Here is a 20,134-nt window from a genome sequence, read left to right as displayed (position 1 = left end):
CTTTTCTAACAAATTCTACACACCCTCCATTTCTGCTACCTGTATGACCCCTTCTCTTTTCCAATGGTTATAATCAGTCTGACAGAGAGAGGTATCTCAATCATTGTGGTTTTTAGTATAACAATGACCATCAGTGGGACCCTTTGTGAGGTTCCTTGAGACAACATTGTTGTAAATAAGCGCCGTTTAACAAAATAATCTGAACTGAAACTATCTGTGTAGTTATGCTGCTATAGGCTTAGGCTGCTGGAGGACATAATGACCACTTTCACTCTCTTCGCTACATTCTCATACTACTCTCCAATTTTGCATTATTTGCTGTTATTTTAGCTTTTAACTTTATGTTCTCTCTTTTCTCTTCCTAGAAGCTACACCTGGCCTGACTCTGTGTCTACCTGTGACACCTTGTGACACTGAACCTGGTTCTGGTTCTGCTGGAGGTTTCTTCCTGTTAAAAGGGAGTTTTTCCTCTCCACTGTCGCTACATGCATGCTCAGTATGAGGGATTGCTGCAAAGTCAACACCAGTGACTGTCCACTGTCTCTACATGCTCATCCAGGAGGAGTGAATGCTGCAAGTCACTGACTGGATGCAATCTGCTGGGTTTCCTTAGATAGAAAAACTTTTTATCCAATTTGAATAAATAACTGAAGCTGACTGAACTGTTCAATGGTTACGATTAATTGGAATGTATGAACCTGACTGTTGTGAAGAACCTTGAGACGACATGTGTTGTGAATTGGCGCTATATAAATAAACTGAATTGGAAAGAAACCTTACAGTATTATAACTGTAATACTGTAAGCCCAGATTCAGACTGGAGACCATTTTGCTGTGAGGTCACATTAATTGGTGGCCATCAATGTGAGGTCACATTGATGGCCACCATACAGTCTTTTTTTCCATAATTTTGACCATTTTAACATTTTGATTGTGAATCAGATTGGAAACAGGATTGGTTTTAGTGTGAGTCACTGCCAGGGGGTGGGTAGCCAGGGAGAGGTTAAGGAGCTGGGTGCGCCTGCTATAGTCTGGTGGGGCCTACAGGTTGTGTCGCAAGGTGGTCTGGGGGAAAGGAAAGGGGGTCTCTGCTGTGCCTAAGTGGAGTTTCTTAGGTTTGGGAGGAATTTGTGATATGCAGAATCGTTTGATATGATTGGTCAGATTGAGTATTTTGGGCGGGGTCTGAAGAAGCCCACGACGGTCAGAACAAATTACTTACTTTCCTGCTCCCAGCGAACCCCAGTAAGCTATTGATCTTAGCCCCAGTTAGATAGTGATCTTAGCCAGCATGCTAAGCTACACACTTTTTCAAATTGATTTGGATTTTATTAAGCTATGCTACACATTTTGACTCAGTTGCCATGGTGATAAGTGACAAGACTGTCATCAAGCAGTAGTCAGAAGCACCAGCAGCTCACCCGTTGCTTCTGCTCAGTAGTCTAGCAATTAGCCATCAAGCTAAATCAGGCTACACCAAAATGTGTAGACGATATTTTAGGAACAGTTAGCACAAAGCTCTTTCAGTACACTGGCGGCTAACTAGTCTGTTAGATTTTATTCCACCGCGGTGAAGTTAGTTTTAACTTGGATATTGGATTTTTGTGCTCCATGAATTTAGTGGCTTCTTCCTCCCGTTTGACCCGATGCTGGCAGTCTGATTGTGGGCAGCACCTCCCTGCCTGCTCCCTCCTCCACAAGGTGGTTCGGTAAGGACCGTCAATACATTTCTGAACCAAACACTCTTGAGAAACAAAAATTAATAGCTTTCATGTCTTGAGATACAGTGACACAAAGATAACAATAAATCATTCTATTAGATTATACAGATGAGACACCATCATTTTTTTCTGATTTAATGCATTTTCTATTTTTAAAGAATTTTTAAATCAAAATTCCTGATTTTTTTTATTTTTTGATACCTTTCAGGTCATGTGACCCAGTGGTACAAAATTAATGTTGAGATTCGTCAATGTCAATGTGTACTGCTAAGGTAGACATACACTTCTGGGGAATAAAATTGAGTACCAAGTAAACACCCTAGTGTGTAACAAAAAATTAATATTACTGTCTAAACATGTATTATATATTGTTTTATACTTCCAGTGTGATCCAGTGTGATGACTGTGATACATGGTTCCAGGCCCAGTGCCTAAACACAAACAGCACAGAATATGAAAATGCAAAGAAAGGCAGCTGAAAATGTCCATAATGTTAGAAATAATGCTTGAAATAAATTGTTATACATTATATAATGGAAATTAAACTGTATATCGGTTAGATTACTTTAAGCCTGTGTCTCATCTGTCATGTTAGAGTAGAATAATTTAACAATTTTTACTTATCATTTATGATGACTCTCCACTAAAATACCAAAATGGCTTCCCAGAACATTAATAAGTCTCTCAAACCTAAAGTTGATTTGAAAAAGAAAGAAGCAATTCAAATCAAAGACCATGTCGCTGCCATGGAGCACTGCACTCAAAATAAAAGGGAACGAGGTGACGCTGAACCCACAACTCCAGCAAGACACCGGGTGAGAAATGACTCAGGTCAGCTGAAGAGGAGGGAGAGGAGGACATTTCTCTCAGAGAATATAATGAAAGGTATCACACAGGTTGGAGAGAAAGTGGACAATATTGAACAACAGGTGAGACACAGCAGTATCATGCTCGCTAGCCTAGCGAAATGTATGCTAAAAAAGTTAAAGAATGCAAGACTAGGGGGAAAGAGGGGAATGCTGACCTTAAAAAGAGGCTCAGAGAACAGGAAAGATACAGAATGAGGTGGAGCCTTTGTATGAAAGGCTTGAAGGAGGAGAAAGATGAGGATATCAGGTCTTCAATCATTGATCCTTTAAAGCACATCATTCCTGAATCTAAGGCAAGGCTTGAGGAGGAAGTAGATGTTGTAAACAGACTGGGAAAGAAGATGAGAACAAACACAGAAACGTCAATGTTCTGTTCACACGATAATGAAGGAAGAAATCTGGAGGAAATCCAAAAACACTGCTTACTGCCAAAGAGCTGAGCATTAAGTTTGCCGAATGCTACCCAAAGACTTTTGGGAGGAAAGAAATCGTCTTTGGCCACTTATTGAACAAGCCAGGAACGCGGGCAAGGTGGCCTATTTTCGTGGTCCCATTGGATATATGTGGTCGCCAAATCAGAGGGGAAGGTATTCATTCAAGATAAGATGGAGATGCAGGATGTGTTAAAGGACCTGCTAGTATAACTCTTCAGATAAAGTTCCCTATTGCTCATTTACTAGATATAATTCATTGTTATTTGTTTAGCCGTTCTTAGTTTTAAATCAGGTTTTCCTTTTTAATTCAAGGGTTTGTTTTTTGTTTCTTTAATGTTAAATGAGAAAAGTGTATTTGGTTCACTCAATGTTAGAATCTTAAAAGACATAGTCAAAAGGAAGGCATTATTATTAAGTCAAACTGTTTTTTATTTTCAAGAGATTCAGTCTTCAAATACAGATGAAACTTTTTGGGCTAATCTATGGGGTGACAAGATTTTCTTCAGCCATCAAATGGAAGGTGTGGTAATCTGTTTTAACAATTTCCCTGGATAAATTGTTAAAACACCAAGGAGACACAAATGGATACTAGTTAACAGTCGTGACCAAATCTGACCACCTGATCCTCATAATAGTTAGGGTTTACGGCTTTAATAATTATACTCTCTAAACAGAATTCCACTGGATGAATATCTGAATTTAAAACTTACTGATCATGTCCTTATGGTGGGGGGGGACTTGAATATGACTCCAAATGAATGGTTGGGTAGGTGGCCTCCAAGACTGGGCAGACAACAATACAATGGCCTGATAAACAGTTTTATGACAGATAATAACCTAACCTTTAATCCAGGGTTTACTGAATATTCATGGATAAAACCTAATGGACACTGTAGGTCTAGACTGGATTATTGGTTAATAAGGGATGTTCTTTTAACATACGCCACAAAACTGGCAATCTCTAAAGCACCACTATCTGATCATTGCTTCATAAGGTTAACAATAGGACCTAAAATAAAGATAAAGATACACCCGGTATTAGACAATGATGAATATTGCAACAGGATTAAAAATTATTCAAAGATGTGGAAACCGATCACTAAATTACAGATGACATAAATAAATGGGAATTTTTTCAAATATTAAATAAGATTGGATACAATATATTTCTGCAAAGAACTTAGGAAGAACAAAAAACAGTATGAATGTGATCTATTCAGAGAAATTTATCAAATTTGTAACTCTTCACATCCAAATAGTCAAACATTAATGGAGCTACAAGCTAAATGAGATGCTTTATATTTGCAAAGGGCACAAGGTGTTTATGTCGGGTCAAGAGGAAAATGGATTGTTGCTGGAAAAAACGATTCTGCATACTAAGAAAAAAGTAGACAGCAAAGAAACTCTATAATGTCTTTATTGATCAACGATGATGAATACAATGACAGTAAAATTGTTGAAGGAGAAATATTTGACTTTTTTTCCAAACTATACACCACTAACTTTTCAATTCATGATTATCCCTTGCAACCACTGTACAATATAAAAGTGAGAAAAGAGGTAAAATATTTAGCAATAATCGTCTTTAAAGATAAAGCAATATCTGAGGAAAAGAAAGTCTTTAGCAATATGGAAAACTGTGAATTAAATGGCTGCAATGAGATATCACCATCTTTAGAAGAATCCTCCTAACCAAAACAGATAGCTTATCCAGGCTGATTCACCCAGCATGCTCTCTGTCGGCGCCGCCATACATTATTTAGACCATAAACAAAATCAATCTTAAATTTGTATAGAAGAACAGATGTCATTACATCAGACAGCAAGATATGTTTAAACGCTGTGAGGAAAGTTGTGGTAGTGTAACTGATTTTAGTTTAATGAATGGCATCTTAAAACTGGCCTTTCTGGTTTTTAATTCCTAATCCTGTCTTTCAAACTGTCGCTGGAATGGATTTTCTTCTGAAATGTGATTTCGATTTGAAGAAACAATTTCACACCACATAATACTCCACCATGAATCTACAGGCATGGTCTGTTTCATAGGTAAGCTGTATTTTTTGAACTAAAATGTTTAGATTTGAAATTAATCTGGGTTATTTCACATTTTATAAATGACAATTAATTAAATGATCATTTCATTAATTTCCCTTCGGGATTAGTAAAGTATTTTTGAATTGAATTGAATGGTGATGTACTACTGTTCAATGATTTCTGTTAGAAATTTAATCCTGTTCTTGATTTACAACAAACTGATAAAAGCAAATCCAACACTTCTTAAGTCTATATTTAAAGAAGATTTGGTTCACTCCAAAACTCTCCCTGGTCTGAGTCAGCTGCATACAGAAAACAGAGTTTACAGATAAAAAATTACAAATAAATCCATGAGGACAGTTTTACAGAAGAGATTGCACCCTGCTCAAGTTAAACGGCAGTATATTTTTATGAATTTTAGTACAGATTTAAAACTAGGACAAAATATCTCTTGTTCCATCTTCTTCTAAAAGTTAAAAGAAAGGCACTTTAAACCTTTTAATGACATCTACTAATTTTATGTTTTTATCAAGTTAGGATTTAAATTTGATGCCCCAGATGCACATTTTGTGAGGATGAAGATCATCTCTTCTTCATCTGTAGTGCCACTGCTTTTTGAGTCTATAAGGTTTGTAACGTCTGTAGCATCTGTAACGTCTATACGTTCTGTAACGTTTGTAACGTTTGACTGACTGACTGCTTCATGTTTTAAAAATTCATTTTAACTGAAAAATTAAAAAATTAAAAGATATTTTTGTATTTTTTCCCCAAACTCCCCTCCTATTTACTGCAAAGAGCCCTACTTTAAAGGAGCCCAGGTTTTTCTGCTTGTACTGGCCGACGGTCCTGCTTGCTGGCTGGTTGTGCTTGTGACCTCTGATCTGCAGTTGGTCACCGACCTTGGAGCTCACACTAGCTGACTTGGCCAATGTTGCTTGTTTTTGCTTTCACCTTTACTACCTTTACCTTTATGTTTGCTTCCCAAAATAGGTTCTTCGCTGCATCCTAATGGCTGGATCTGAATTAGGAACAGGTGGAAGTGAGTGTTTGTCTGCTTTATTTTTACCTGAGTCTAAGCTTTCCTCAGCTGTTTGTGACTGACTGGGTCCTGGAGGTGTGCTCTCCCCCACCTCAGGTTCTGTCTCCGGGTGCTTTTCCATCTTTTTGTATGACGCGGTCACATAAGGGCTGTTGGTGGCCCCAGACAGATGTTTCATGGTGATAAATTCATGATTCAATCCATTAATGGGAGTGATCCGTCTTGAAGGATTGATATCCAGTATGTATTTGAGAAGATCAATGAAAGATAGTAAATCTGCCTTTTCAAAAGGATCCTTTGCCTGTGGTCGCATGTTTTGCAAGTCATCCAGAGAGTTCAAGTCGGAATAAACTCCACGACGTAGGACAATCTGCTCTCCGGAGTCCTTAACATATTCATCTGCTGTTTTCAGCAACCAACTGTGTGTAAATTCCCCCGTGACACACTTAAAAAAGGTGTCTGTGCTAAATGCACAGGTCAACAAAGTATCATGAGGCTGACCTAAAAGTTTAATCATCACGCTTAAAGTTTCGTATTCAGAGCCTGAGGGAAACAGGTGGCGACCAAGGTATAGAAAAGATAGAACACATCCTAGACCCCACATATCTATAGCTTCATCCAAAGGAAGGTCCAGGATGACATCCGGGGATCTGTAAGAGAGTGGCTGCTTGAATCTTAAATTCGTTAAATTATAGGTTCTGGTAGAAAGACCGAAATCTATCAACTTGACACTCAACGGCTGCAGCACATGGTCAACTAGCATGATGTTGTCACATTTTATATCTCTGTGTGTCACACCTATGTTTTTAAGGACATTTAAAGCTACAAGCAATTGCTGAGCAATAACTCGGATCTCGTTGACGTCTAAAGGAACAAAATACTTACATTTGATGAAGTCATGCAGATTTATATCCAGCCTTTCTAAAGCAAGGCAGAACTGGTTCTGGTAATCAAAATGTTCCAAAAAACACACTATATTTGATTTGTCACTCTTAAATTCTCTGAGTGCCTTTAAAATTTTCATTTCATTCTTACCTGAGGCATACTTACTTTGCTTTACTACCTTTATGGCCACTATCTCATCAGTGCCCAGTTTTTTGCAACTCACCACTTGTCCATAACCTCCGCACCCCAAAATATCTTCCACTAAGTATTGGTTTGTTTTGCTACAAAGAACAGTATTTTTCTGGATGTTGAAATCTGCTTTGGAAGGAATTCCTGCCATTTCCAAGAATCAAAGGGTTAAAAATATCTCTTAAAACCAGGATGTTCCTTCAGAGATCAGGGGGAATTTCAAGTGGCAGAGAAGCTTAGAAACTCGTCTGTGACGTCAAGAGTCAATGGCGTCATTTAACTTTGATCTTTGTCAGGACGGGATAACGTCATAGCGCACCATGGAACCGGAGATAGAGCTTTGAAGCCTAGGGAAACTCGTATCCAGGAAGTAATACGGTCGAATTGATTTACTGATCCAGGACCGGTTCTAACTGTCGGTGTGACGTGTTATTCCTACCTGAGCCTGGCGACAGCTGCTCTCAGGTCAGTTTATTCCACGGCTGCCGGGACCTGAGATACGGAACAGCAGCGGCTCGTCTCCCGCTACCGTTCCAGCTTCAGTCTGTGGTCCATTACCGGCGGGTAAGGTTGTTTCCTGTTAGGAAACAGCAAGTCAAGATCCAGTCTCTGAGAGTTTTCCACTGTGATGGAGTTTCCTTCAACAGCTGAAGCGCCCCCTTGTGGTTAAAGCAAAGAACACCCTGCAGGAACCAACCATCTTCCTGTCTGCTGAGAACCAAGCAGGTTCGCAGTAATGCAGAGTTTCAGTCTTTTACAGACTGATTCATTTATGTTTGTTTGGGTTGTTCTGATCTACAGCTACTGAAAAACTTAGAAAAAGAAATGTTGGCCTAGGGAATCATGGGGAATATATATATATATATATATATATATATATATATATATATATATATATATATATATATATATATATATATATATATATATATATACGCACAGACGCAATAGGGATTAAATAAAGATCACTTTACTTACATCAAGTTTCAACACTAAATCTCAACCAATATATAATGTTAAAAAAATCATACTGAAATGAATACATTAAAAATATTAATTGAATCAAGAAAATAACAGTACAACATAATTTAATTTAAATAATAATGATTTAGGAATAAAAACAGGATGAAGCAACTGAACATTAAAGTCTGATAATAATAATAAACGTTATAATTCATAGACTTAGATACTGTATTTCTTTTGTTTGCGTTACTTTCCGGGTCACATGACGTATCGCCATCATCATTATCATCATCGTCGTCATCCGCTCCTACTACAACCCCCCCCCCCCCCCCCCCCCCCCCCCCCCCATTGTGTTTTTGTCTAAATTTTAATACATTTAAAAACATTGAAATGAAAGCGTTATTACGCTCCCTCTCTCCATATTGTTTGTTGTTGTTTATCGCCTCTCTGATCGTAAATAAAGACTAATTGACGCAAAGCACGCCCTCCTCCTCCTCCTCCTCCTCTCCATCCCTCCATCTCTCCTCTCCAGGCAGCAGGATGGACGTCGTAAATAAGGTACAGAATCGAAGCATCCTACTCTTATTTAGGCTCGGTCTGTCCGGTCGGGGTTCGGTTTCGGCTCGGGGGCGTTTTGTTTGTGTCCTCTTTTGCACTGATGCAGTTATGAGCCTAAGCTCGGGTCCCGGACCAGTATTCGGGTGTTTCTGTTGGCTTGGTTCTGGTTTTATTCCTGTCTGCAGGAAAATCATCTGAATCAGGAATTTTTCTGCGGGAATGAAGTGAAATCAAGGTGCGCGGCTTTGTGTGTGTGGTTGTAAAATGGCAGCTGGGGGAGGAAGAGGAGGAATCTTCCTCTCTGTTGCTGCTGATGAACATCATCGCTCGGCGCTGATGTTGTTTCATTTCGATCCGAATCTCTGGGTTCTGGTAGATGTTTCCCAGTAACTAAGGGGACGTTTTGGGTTCTTCTCATCTTCCTCAGGAACAGCTGGAGATGAGGACAAGTTTCAAATCAGTTCCCTGCAGGACCTGAGTCAGTTTTCTGGAGGATTGGCTGTTTAGCTGATACGAGGCACAATTTGTTCTGATTTAAGGGAACCAGGCCAGAACCAATGAAGCAGGGTGTTTCTTGATTTTCTTCTCCAGAAGGTCTGACTCAGCCAGGAACAGCCAACAATGAGAATCTGGAAAAATTCTTGAAAACTGTTGAAACATTTCCCCATAAACAACAAGGGGAGTTGTAATGATAAACCCTGTCCTGTTTGGACCTCCATCTCTCTGCCATCCTTTCCATCAGAACCATCAGGAGGTTGGGCGTTTGTTGACTGAGATTCGCTCACATTAGATTTCAGCTTAATATGATTCTATACAAACTAGACCTGAAGGTTCTGTTTAACTTGTCAGATCTCCTACAGAAAGCACCGTAGGCACGCACAGTGACTGTTAGTGGTCCGAGTTCTATGGAAATCACCATAGCAACCAGCTGAGTGCCTGGTTCTGACACCATCGGATTAGCTTTAATCAGGGAGAACTGAAGGAAGCAGATGTGTTGGATCTTCATGGTTCCTCAGTCATTTTCCCTCAGTGTGATGTAATCATCGCTTCCTGCTTCCAGCTGGTCTCATCAAGCAGGAAGCAGCTTCATAAATAAAGTGATGAAAACAGCTGTCAGCTCTCACCTTAACAGGTAAGCTGCTTCGTCTGGACATCTGGATCCTCAGAGTGATGGATGAACACTGGTTCACCATTGGAGGAAATCCAAAGCTTCAGAGAAATCAAACATTGATCTAATTTGTCTCCCAGGCGAAATTATGATCTTATTTATCTCACAATTCTTTCTTGTAATTTTATTTTATTAATATTGTAATTTCAGGTTCTATTTTGTTGCAGAATCTGGTCTTGTTTAAAAAACAGTTTATTTTCTTCTGAATGAACTGAGAAGGGTGGCGATAATAACCAGTTTTCCAGCCATCAATAGACACCAGAGGAAGAAGAATAAAAAACTACAAGGATGAATTCATAGATAAAGGAAGGATGATGAAGAGATGCACAATGCAGCAGGAAGTAGTACTGTTAGCTTCTAGATCTTCATCACTTGTCTTTGCTCTGGATGATTGATTCCAGGATCTGACTCCGAATTATCTGGATCATATGAGGCCATCTGTGAACTGGAACACAAAGATCCAAAACAGAGGTGATCTACGTCTGTACTGTAACAGATGAAACCTGGGGCCTGGCTGGAAGGAGACAGAAACTTGCCCGTCACCATGAAAGGAGATTAAATCTAAAAGTTTTGAATATGTTACCGGGTCAGAATCATCATCACACTCTAAACTAAACATTCTGTAGGAAAATCTGAGAAAAATCCTGAAACTTAAACTGTGATTTCAGAAAAACCGAAAAAGGGAACTAAATGATAAGTAAGTCAAATAGAGTCCAGCTTTTGTGACCCAGTTAAACTTTGAATGACGGTTCTGATGGAAAGGATGGCTGACATATGGAGGTCCAAACAGGACAGGGATTATTACTGCTGTAATCCAACTACCATTACTGTCTATGTTTAGCAGGTTTTTGTCCTAAACACCATATGATAATCAGAACCAGAAGCTGACTGTGCTGCACATGGTCGGGGTTTACCAACTCTGTGGGTGGAGCAGAAACAGAAGAAGAATCTCATGCACTGTGACAGACAGTGAGAGTCTGAAAACTACCAATGAAGACCAGCCTACCTGCCCGAGAAAGGATCACACGGAGAAAGAGGAAGGCCTGAGAACTGGATAAGCTAGAGATGGACCAATTAATCAGTTGGAGGTCCAAATCAGCCAGTTTTGGTTCTGAAGAAATACTGAAAACTTTTTTCTATTCATTAAACACCAGGACTAGCTGAGTCCAAGACCTGCTTCTATCAGAAAAGACCAGGACCATCTATTGCTCAGTATGAGGGATTGCTGCAAAGTCAACGCCAGTGACTGTCCACTGTCTCTACATGCTCATCCAGGAGGAGTGAATGCTGCAAGTCACTGACTGGATGCAATCTGCTGGGTTTCCTTAGATAGAAAAACTTTTTATCCAATTTGAATAAATAACTGAATCTGACTGAACTGTTCAATGGTTACGATTAATTGGAATGTATGAACCTGACTGTTGTGAAGAACCTTGAGACAACATGTCTTGTGAATTGGAGCTATAGAAATAAACTGAATTGAATTGAATTGAAAAGACCAGAACCATCAGAGTCCGAGACCCGTTTCTATCAGAAAAGACCAGGACCAGCACTGTCCGAGACCCGTTTCTATCATGAAAGACCAGGACCATCAGAGTCCGAGACCCGTTTCTATCAGCAAACACCAGGACCAGCAGAGTCCAAGACCCGTTTCTATCAGAAAAGACCTGGACCAGCACAGTGTGAGACCAGTTTCTATCATGAAAGACCAGGACCATCTGAGTCCAAGACCCGTTTCTATCAGCAAACACCAGGACCAGCACTGTCCGAGACCCGTTTCTATCAGAAAAGACCAGGACCAGCACAGTGTGAGACCAGTTTCTATCATGAAAGACCAGGACCATCTGAGTCCGAGACCCGTTTCTATCAGCAAACACCAGGACCAGCAGAGTCCGAGACCCGTTTCTATCAGAAAAGACCAGGACCAGCACAGTGTGAGACCAGTTTCTATCATGAAAGACCAGGACCATCTGAGTCCGAGACCCGTTTCTATCAGCAAACACCAGGACCATCAGAGTCCGAGACCCGTTTCTATCAGAAAAGACCAGGACCAGCACAGTGTGAGACCAGTTTCTATCATGAAAGACCAGGACCATCTGAGTCCGAGACCCGTTTCTATCAGCAAACACCAGGACCAGCAGAGTCCGAGACCCGTTTCTATCAGCAAACACCAGGACCAGCAGAGTCCGAGACCCGTTTCTATCAGAAATGACCAGGACCAGCACAGTGTGAGACCAGTTTCTATCATGAAAGACCAGGACCATCTGAGTCCAAGACCCGTTTCTATCAGCAAACACCAGGACCAGCACTGTCCGAGACCCGTTTCTATCACGAAAGACCAGGACCATCAGAGTCCGAGACCCGTTTCTATCAGCAAACACCAGGACCAGCAGAGTCCGAGATCCGTTTCTATCAGAAAAGACCAGGACCAGCACAGTGTGAGACCAGTTTCTATCATGAAAGACCAGGACCATCTGAGTCCGAGACCCCTTTCTATCAGCAAACACCAGGACCAGCACTGTCCGAGACCCGTTTCTATCATGAAAGACCAGGACCATCAGAGTCCGAGACCCGTTTCTATCAGCAAACACCAGGACCAGCAGAGTCCGAGACCCGTTTCTATCAGCAAACACCAGGACCAGCAGAGTCCGAGACCCGTTTCTATCAGCAAACACCAGGACCAGCAGAGTCCGAGACCCATTTCTATCAGCAAACACCAGGACCAGCACTGTCCGAGACCCGTTTCTATCAGCAACTGAGACCAGTTTCCATCCTTCAAGGTTTCCTTCATGGCATCTTTCTATGGAAGAACCAACTGGTTTGCTTTTCACAGTGTTACACATTAATCCCTATTTAAAGGTGTGATTAATCATGAAATAATTCAGGATTACTTCAAAAGCTTCTTGAGTTCCTAAACAAGTAAAATGACATCGCTGATCCAGGAAATACTTGGACCTTGCTGACAGCCTTTCCACCAACCAGCTTCAGACTTTAGCAGCAGAACAGGTTCTTATAGTCAGAGGGTACAGGATAACAGGTTTCTTTGAGCCCATCTGAAGTTGAGCTGAGCTAGACGTAATGAGGTTTGTGTAAAAGTTGAGATCTGAGGTGTTCCTCAACACATCACCATCAGGTCTGTAAACCACTAGCACCAGCATTCATCTGGTTCTGTCTAGTCTGGGTCAGTCAGATTTTATTTTAGCCAGATCAGTCTGCTTCTGATTTTGTTAGATATGAATGGTTCTGATCCAACCGAGCCAGGCTGCTTCTGACCTACATGGCTCTTGTTATGACCCAAAGCCAACTTTTGGCCAGATTTAGATTTCTGGGACTTTGATTTCAGTCAGTCTCAAATTCATTTCTGGGCTCCTCCCACTTTCAGCCGGCTCATACACCTGCTGACAGAAAACAAGCTGAGCTGGCATGTCTGTCTGTTTTTGTGCTGTTTATTAACCACTGTGTCTCTGTTTGCTTCCGCAGCTTGTGGCCCAGGGGCAATTCAGGGTCCTGAAGGTTCCTCTGGGCTTCATCAAGGTCTTGGAATGGGTGAGTTCTTCAGAACACACACAGGTTCTGTCTCCTCACATGTGATGATAAGGTTTCTGTCTCGCTGGTGAAATTTAGCGTCTAGCAGATGCTGGGACTTTTAGTTCCTGCGTCAACTCATCTGTGGAGTCTCATCTTTCTCAGCTCCATGACTGTGATATCTTCTCCATCTCGCACCAGTTCTTCGCCATCTTTGCCTTCTCAACCTGTGGCAGTTATTCTGGGATGTTCAAGATGGCAATGGAGTGTAAGAACCGGACGGAGAGCAACCTCGGAATAGAAGTGCAGTTCGAGTATCCATTCAGGTCCGAACATTTCTCTTTAAATGTCTGAGCGTGCTGATGGAAGAACATTCAAAGTTTGTGAATTATTTCACTTGGCAAAAACCCCGAATTAAAATAGACCAATCAGAACTTGTTTGTCTCCATGTTGCTGCCCCTGTTTGCTCTTCATCATCACTGACTGACTCTTCTTCTGTTAGACTTCACCAGGTGTACTTTGATGCCCCCACTTGTAAGGAGAGGAACACGAAGCGCATCTTCCTGGTTGGCGACTACTCCTCCTCGGCGGAGTTCTTTGTCACCATTGGAGTCTTCGCCTTCCTCTACTCCACAGCGGCTCTCAGCATTTACATCTTCTTCTATGAGAAGTACAAGGAAAACAACAAGGGGCCACTGATTGTAGGTGCATCATGTGGCCGCCCAGATAACATATGAGAGATGTTGTTCACACTCTGAGAGTCCCTGTTGGTGCTGTTTTAGGATCTAGGAGTGACAGGAGTTTTTGCCTTCATGTGGTTGGTGAGTTCAGCAGCTTGGGCCAAAGGTCTATCCGACGTGAAGACGGCGACTGATCCGAATAAGGTCATCACCTTGATCAATGCCTGTGATGAGAAAGGGAACACCTGCCGTGAAGTCCATGACCCGGTCATGTCTGGACTCAACACCTCTGTGGTAAGACTGAGTTAGGCTGAGTCTTTGTGAAACAAGGAACTGACTCCAGAATCTGCAGTTTTCTAAATATCCTTCATCCAACAAAAGTAAATAAATATATTTTCAGTCTGGTCTGCTCCCTAGTACCCAGTGTGTTTCCACCCAAAACAGAAACCCCTTTCCTCACAATGTGTATGGGGGGGCGAGGAGATTAGTTCTCATTTTCATTCTGAGGCTGTAAAAACATCAGGGCGTGTATTCCCAAAGCTCCTCAGAGTTTCTGAGAGAGCTCCTATCTTAGCCTAAACATTCCTGCCTAGGACTCCCAGCTTCAGAGTGATTCAGTTCTCTGCTGAGAGCAACTCCGAGGAGACGACAGAAACTCTTCTTAGTTAGTAGGTATGGTTGACCCCATTACTAGGTGTGATGCTGTCTTCTAAGAGCTGTGATTGGTTGTTAAAAACGACACAAAAAAACAAGTGCGCTCCCAGTAACCAATGGAGAGAAATTAACTGATAGAATTTAGACTGGATTCAAAAATGTTTAAATGATGATGATGAAACTTAGCAAAATTAAATTAATGTCACACAGCATCAACATGTTTGAACGTAGCTTATTTACATGATTATCATTATTATGATTTATTATTACGTTTACTCTCCATGCTGGTTGTTTTCATGCTGCATCTATTTCATATTAAGTCATTTCATGTTCATATTCAGCATTTTACTGTGATCTTCTTGTTGAATGAGGTTTAGTTTGGTCAAATGTCCTCTGGTGGAGGAGAAGAGAGGAGTGTTAAAGGTAGATTTGGTTCTGGGATCACGGTGGGAACCAACAGACATTCCCAGTAGATCAATGCGTCGTTCCCTCTGCTTTCAGCACCAGCCTGGAATGTGAGCAGTTCTGGTTCCTGCTGCATTCAGAAGCTAGAGAGGAGATAGCAGCACCAGAGAACTTTTTGTTCCCTTTTTATTCATGGTTATTAATTATTGTTTCTAGTATTTATTGATCCTTCCTAGTATCATCTTACTAGAGGTTGACCTTTAACCTGTCCTGCTGCTGAAACTATTTCATTTCCTCCTAGAGGGATGATAAAGTTAATCTTATCTCTATATTAATAATTATATGATTGTTCTAGAAGTTTCTGTTCTCATTGACTCGACTGTTTAGGAGGTGGATCTCTGCACCATGGAGCTGGTAGCGTTTTATTCAATCACTGTTGTTCATTGGAGGAGAAGATCTCTCCTTTCTCTCTGTCTTTCCTCCATCTTCTCTGCTTCAGACACTCTTAGGTTCACTAAAGGTCCTCCTCACTGCTCTGAACATCTCCTCACGTTAGGAGGAGGCTCTCTGAAGATGCTTCATGAATAACTTTTATCTAACTGAGGGAAAATTCTTAGACTTTTCTTAGAATGACGTCACTAAGAGCTACTTTTAGTCTCAGGGTTCTCTGTGAATACGGGCCTGATTGAAATAAGAAGAAAATCTGAAAATATTGGAAAAATCCAGTAAATGAAGCATCTGAAGGAAACACAGGGATGCACTGGTAAAAACATCGGGTTGAAAATGTTATTGTAACATATATTTTCATAGATTTATAAATAAATACAATCTGATGGGAAACTCTGTTAAACGATCTAATTTATAGTGTTGAGACCTATACTCACCGGCCTCTTTATTAGGTACACCTTGCTAGTGCCGGGTTGGACCCCCTTTTGCCTTCAGAACTGCCTTAATCCTTGGTGGCATAGATTCAACAAAGTACTGGAAACATTCCTCAGAGAGTTTGGTCCATATTGACATGATAGCATCACACAGATGCTGCAGATTTGTCGGCTGAACATCCATGATGAGAATCTCCTGTTCCACCACATCCTAAAGGTGCTCTATTGGTCTGAGATCTGGTGACTGTGGAGGTCATTTGATTCCAGTGAACTCATAGTCATGTTCAAGAAACCAGTCTGAGATGATTCGTGCTTTATGACATGGCGCGTTGTCCTGCTGGAAGTAACCATCAGAAGATGGGTACACTGTGGTCATAAAGGGATGGACATGGTCAGCAACAATACTCAGGTAGGCTGTGGTGTTGACACGATGGTCAATTGGTACTAAGGAAAGAAAAATATCCCCCACACCATTACACCACCACCCTAAACCGTTGATACAAGGCAGGATGGATCCATGCTTGACACCAAATTCTGACCCGACCATCCGAATGTCGCAGCAGAAATCGAGACTCATCAGACCAGGCAACGTTTTTCCAATCTTCTATTGTCCAATTTTGGTGAATCTGTGTGAATTGTAGCCTCAGTTTCCTGTTCTTAGTTGACAGGAGTGGCACCCGGTGTGGTCTCCTGCTGCTGTAGCCCATCCACCTCAAGGTTTGACGTGTTGTGCGTTCAGAGATGCTCTTCTGCATGCCTTGGTTGTAACGAGTGGTTATTTGAGATACTGTTGCCTTTCTATCAGCTGGAACCAGTCTGGCTATTCTCCTCTGACCTCTGGCATCAACAAGGCATTTGCGCCCACAGAACTGCCGCTCACTGGATATTTTCTCTTTTTCAGACCATTCTCTGTAAACCATAGAGATGGTTGTGCGTGAAAAGGTGGACAGGTGTACCTAATAAAGCGGCCGGTGAGTGTATAAGGACAGTCCCAAATAAACCCCAACATTGACAACAGGCTACAGTAATAATGCACAGACAGACAGTTTAGAGGAGTCCTCAGAACAGAACATGTGCTGTTTTTATTACAGAAAGATGTACTTTAGGTTTAAAATAAATGCTGTACACTGTGCGCCTCCTTAAATAATGAGGATTTAAGGGAACATAAGTCACAAAACAACAGTTTCAAATGAATTCAGTAAACATGCCTCCCGTCTAATCCAACATCCTGGGACCTCTTGTTGGTCTCTTTACATTTCTATCCTGGTAAACAATCTGCGCGCTCTAGAATAATCCTCATGGATGGGTTATGCAGTGAGGGATGCGTTCACCAGTGTTAAGAGAAACTGAGTTTCAAGCGAATTAGATGCAGAAAGGCAGTGGTTGCTATGGTAATCTATACCAGAAAACTCCTGACATTGTTATTTTGGATGTATCACATGGCACAAAGTGTTACATCAAAAAGCTTCATTATATGACTACATTCTATATATCTACATTATATCAGATAAGTTTTTTTTTATGGTATAATTCTGAAGCTCTTCAAATTTCCGATGACTCCTCCTTTCCTCAGGTAATGTACTAACACTGTCCAAGGAGATGAACGATGCCTGATCCGGCCACTGGAGTTGACCAATCAGAGTAGAGAATCCTCATTATAGGAAATAGACTCCACTCTCCGGATCAATTTCCTCCTACAGTTCTTCCACAGAATCTTTTACAAAGTTTTTCTTCATTACTGAAGTAATGAGGAACCTGTAAGCTGTGTTTCTTTGCAGGCATTTGGTTTTATTAATCTGGTCCTGTGGGTCGGAAACCTCTGGTTCGTCTTTAAGGAGACAGGGATCATCGCTCCTTTCATGCGAGGTCCGCCTCCTCAGGGTAAACCTGCGCCCGATGCCTACAGCCAGCAGGGGGCATACGAACCAGACCCATACGCCAGCAACCAGGGAGGTTATCAACCTGAATACAACCAGCAAGGATACAACCAGGTGAGCCAATGAGCAGGTAACTGCCAAAACAGAACTAGGACCAAGTGTGTGGGGGGCGGGGCATTCAAGTATCTAATAAATCTACAGAGATATTTAAGACCTTTATTCTCCAACCACTCAGAACTGATGTCCAGGCAACCCCTAAAGGCCATTTCTACCACCTAAAAACATGTAGAACTGAGTCCCGCGGCAACTACAGATCATTTTCATCAATGTCCTAGCTCCAATGTAAACACTCAGCCAGAATGTGGAAGTGACACAGTGTTGAAGTTGGCTGAGGGGTTTCCAGTATCATGGCAGTTTGTCAGCATCATGGTAGCAGCTGGTCAAGATGCTGGGTGAACCATAGTGAAAGCATATCCATGATGCAGGTCCTGCTACGGCTCACTAGTGTGGTCTGGTCATGGAGAACATGAAGTGTGGCTGATGACGCTCATGTCTAGAAATACTGTAACTGTCAAACCCAGGGTGGCTGGCAGTGCTTCAATGAAATTATAATATTCTTGTTGCACATAGGAAGCTTCATGCAGCTTCAGCAACTCACCAATAAACCTCATACCACCCTCGGACACCCTTCATTAGCCTTCAGGATGCAAAGCAGTTTCATCACAGGTGGACCTGAAGGTTCTGCTCAGAAAAGCCCTTCACCTCCTCCACCATGCTGTTGGTCTGCTAATGAGCTGACATAAAGTCTGATAGTGATTCCTCCTGCTCTGCAAGGCTGTAAATGAGAACTCAGAAGCTTCACACTCACCGGTGACCTTATTAGGTACATCTGTTCAAGTTCTGTTAACGCAAATGGTGAATTAGCCAATCACATGGCGGCAACCCAATGCATTTAGTCATCTAGCCATGGTAAGGAGAACATGCTAAGGGTCAAAGTGAGCATCAGAATGCAGAAGAAAGGGGATTTAACTTTGAGTGGGACATGGTTGTTGATGGTTCCTTTGAGCAGGATAATGCTCCATCTAACAACACACAAATGATCTGGGTTCTTGACCCTAACATTGAGTTTACTGGCCTCCACAGTCACCACATCTCAGTCCAACAGAGAACCTTTGGGATGTGGTGGAACAGGAGATTCCCACCATGGATGTCCACTAGACAAATGTGCTGCAGATGTGTGATGGTGATCTGAATATCTTTGATGCAATAGACCATCTGTTCAGAGGGTAACCTGAAGCTGTGGCTCACTCTGCTGTTTCTGTCTCCAGGATACAGAGTATGGTCAAGGCTACGGCCAGCAGGGGGCACCCACCTCTTTCTCCAATCAGATGTGAGGTGACAGGAAGCAGGTGAGTCCAGCTGATGTTTCACAGTGAAGGCTGGATGTTGTGAATACGTCATCATCTTTCTCCTTCACAGGAAGCACCGGAGTGGACCAATAGTGGGTCGCCTGCAACCTACCCACAGTGCAACACTCCTGTCTGTCTGCGGCATTACTGGGTGGGGTGGGTGTCTGGGGTTTGGGATACATGTCCACTGCAGTAAATCAGTGTGTAAATGACAAAAAGAGTCTAAATGAGAAACCCAAAACTTGAACAAGCAGTGCTGAGTAGAACCCAGTGGCAATGTTGATCTTCATATTCGGGTCTGTATCTGTGGACAGAATGTATGTTTGTGTTGTATAGATATCAATTTGAACAAATATACAATATCATCTCAAGCCTTTCTTCTTGTTTCCTACTGGACCCCAGGATTTGTTGTTGCAATAAGCCCCACCCCCAAAACCAGATTCTCAGCTGCCAATCATGATGCTGTTCAGACTGGGTTCAACAATCAGATTCAAATAAAACCCAAACAACAATCTGGATAAAAAACAACAATCTGCCCGTCCACCAGCATTGTCTCCCAGCTGTTTGTCTTGCTGCATGTAAATAACCACACAGGAAGTGATGTCATTCTGGACTTGTAGTGAACGCAGTCTGAACGCAGACATGGTGGCGCCCATGGAAACTAGACCAAAAATAGCTTCCTGCCACTATGAGTAATTAATGAGCTGTGTTATCTATTACATTCCTGCTGGATAAATGTCCGCCTGAAGGTCCAAACGTCCACCTGAAGGTCCAAATGTCCACGTGATTTACTTCAGCTGTGACACAGTTACTGAGTGGGAGTTTTCCTTGAAACCCTGTTAG

The 20,134-nt window shown here is 41.7% G+C and overlaps 2 protein-coding genes across 8 annotated transcripts; one reads left to right on the top strand and one right to left on the bottom strand.

Moving 5' to 3' along the window:
- Window positions 1–1,784: 1,784 nt before the first annotated feature.
- Window positions 1,785–7,390, bottom strand: LOC124868591 (homeodomain-interacting protein kinase 2-like). The gene is made up of 2 exons (XM_047366024.1): window positions 3,735–7,390; window positions 1,785–2,152 (listed from the first exon to the last, which is right to left on the bottom strand). The coding sequence occupies exon 1, from the start codon at window positions 7,320–7,322 to the stop codon at window positions 6,027–6,029; it is 1,296 nt and encodes a 431-aa protein (XP_047221980.1). The 5' UTR covers window positions 7,323–7,390; the 3' UTR covers window positions 1,785–2,152; window positions 3,735–6,026.
- Window positions 7,391–7,635: 245 nt separating this feature from the next.
- Window positions 7,636–19,662, top strand: sypa (synaptophysin a). Of its 7 annotated transcripts, none has more exons than XM_047366053.1 (8): window positions 7,636–7,897; window positions 13,341–13,406; window positions 13,587–13,711; window positions 13,888–14,086; window positions 14,168–14,359; window positions 17,784–17,996; window positions 19,211–19,291; window positions 19,362–19,662. In XM_047366053.1, the coding sequence occupies exons 3-7, from the start codon at window positions 13,632–13,634 to the stop codon at window positions 19,274–19,276; spliced, it is 750 nt and encodes a 249-aa protein (XP_047222009.1). In that variant the 5' UTR covers window positions 7,636–7,897; window positions 13,341–13,406; window positions 13,587–13,631; the 3' UTR covers window positions 19,277–19,291; window positions 19,362–19,662. The 7 variants fall into 7 exon arrangements, with proteins under 7 accessions (XP_047222009.1, XP_047221991.1, XP_047222000.1 ...); XM_047366035.1 differs by lacking the exon at window positions 7,636–7,897 and adding an exon at window positions 8,483–8,692 and having other exon boundaries at window positions 13,551–13,711; XM_047366044.1 differs by lacking the exon at window positions 7,636–7,897 and adding an exon at window positions 8,487–8,692.
- Window positions 19,663–20,134: the final 472 nt, after the last annotated feature.

This window comes from Girardinichthys multiradiatus, chromosome 1 (assembly GCF_021462225.1).
Source record: "Girardinichthys multiradiatus isolate DD_20200921_A chromosome 1, DD_fGirMul_XY1, whole genome shotgun sequence".
Lineage (NCBI taxonomy): Eukaryota > Metazoa > Chordata > Actinopteri > Cyprinodontiformes > Goodeidae > Girardinichthys > Girardinichthys multiradiatus.
The sequence above is the reverse complement of the archived record's forward strand: the minus strand, read 5'-3'. Positions and strand labels throughout refer to the sequence as shown.

What these genes read in the sequence shown, in the direction of transcription:
- LOC124868591 (XM_047366024.1), bottom strand. Translation starts at nt 7,322, where the DNA reads ATGGCAGGAATTCCTTCCAAAGCAGATTTCAACATCCAGAAAAATACT.
- sypa (XM_047366035.1), top strand. An exon ending in CTGGACTCAACACCTCTGTG is followed by an intron (nt 14,360 to 17,783) that starts GTAAGACTGAGT and finishes GTTTCTTTGCAG; the next exon opens with GCATTTGGTTTTATTAATCT. An exon ending in ACCAGCAAGGATACAACCAG is followed by an intron (nt 17,997 to 19,210) that starts GTGAGCCAATGA and finishes TTCTGTCTCCAG; the next exon opens with GATACAGAGTATGGTCAAGG.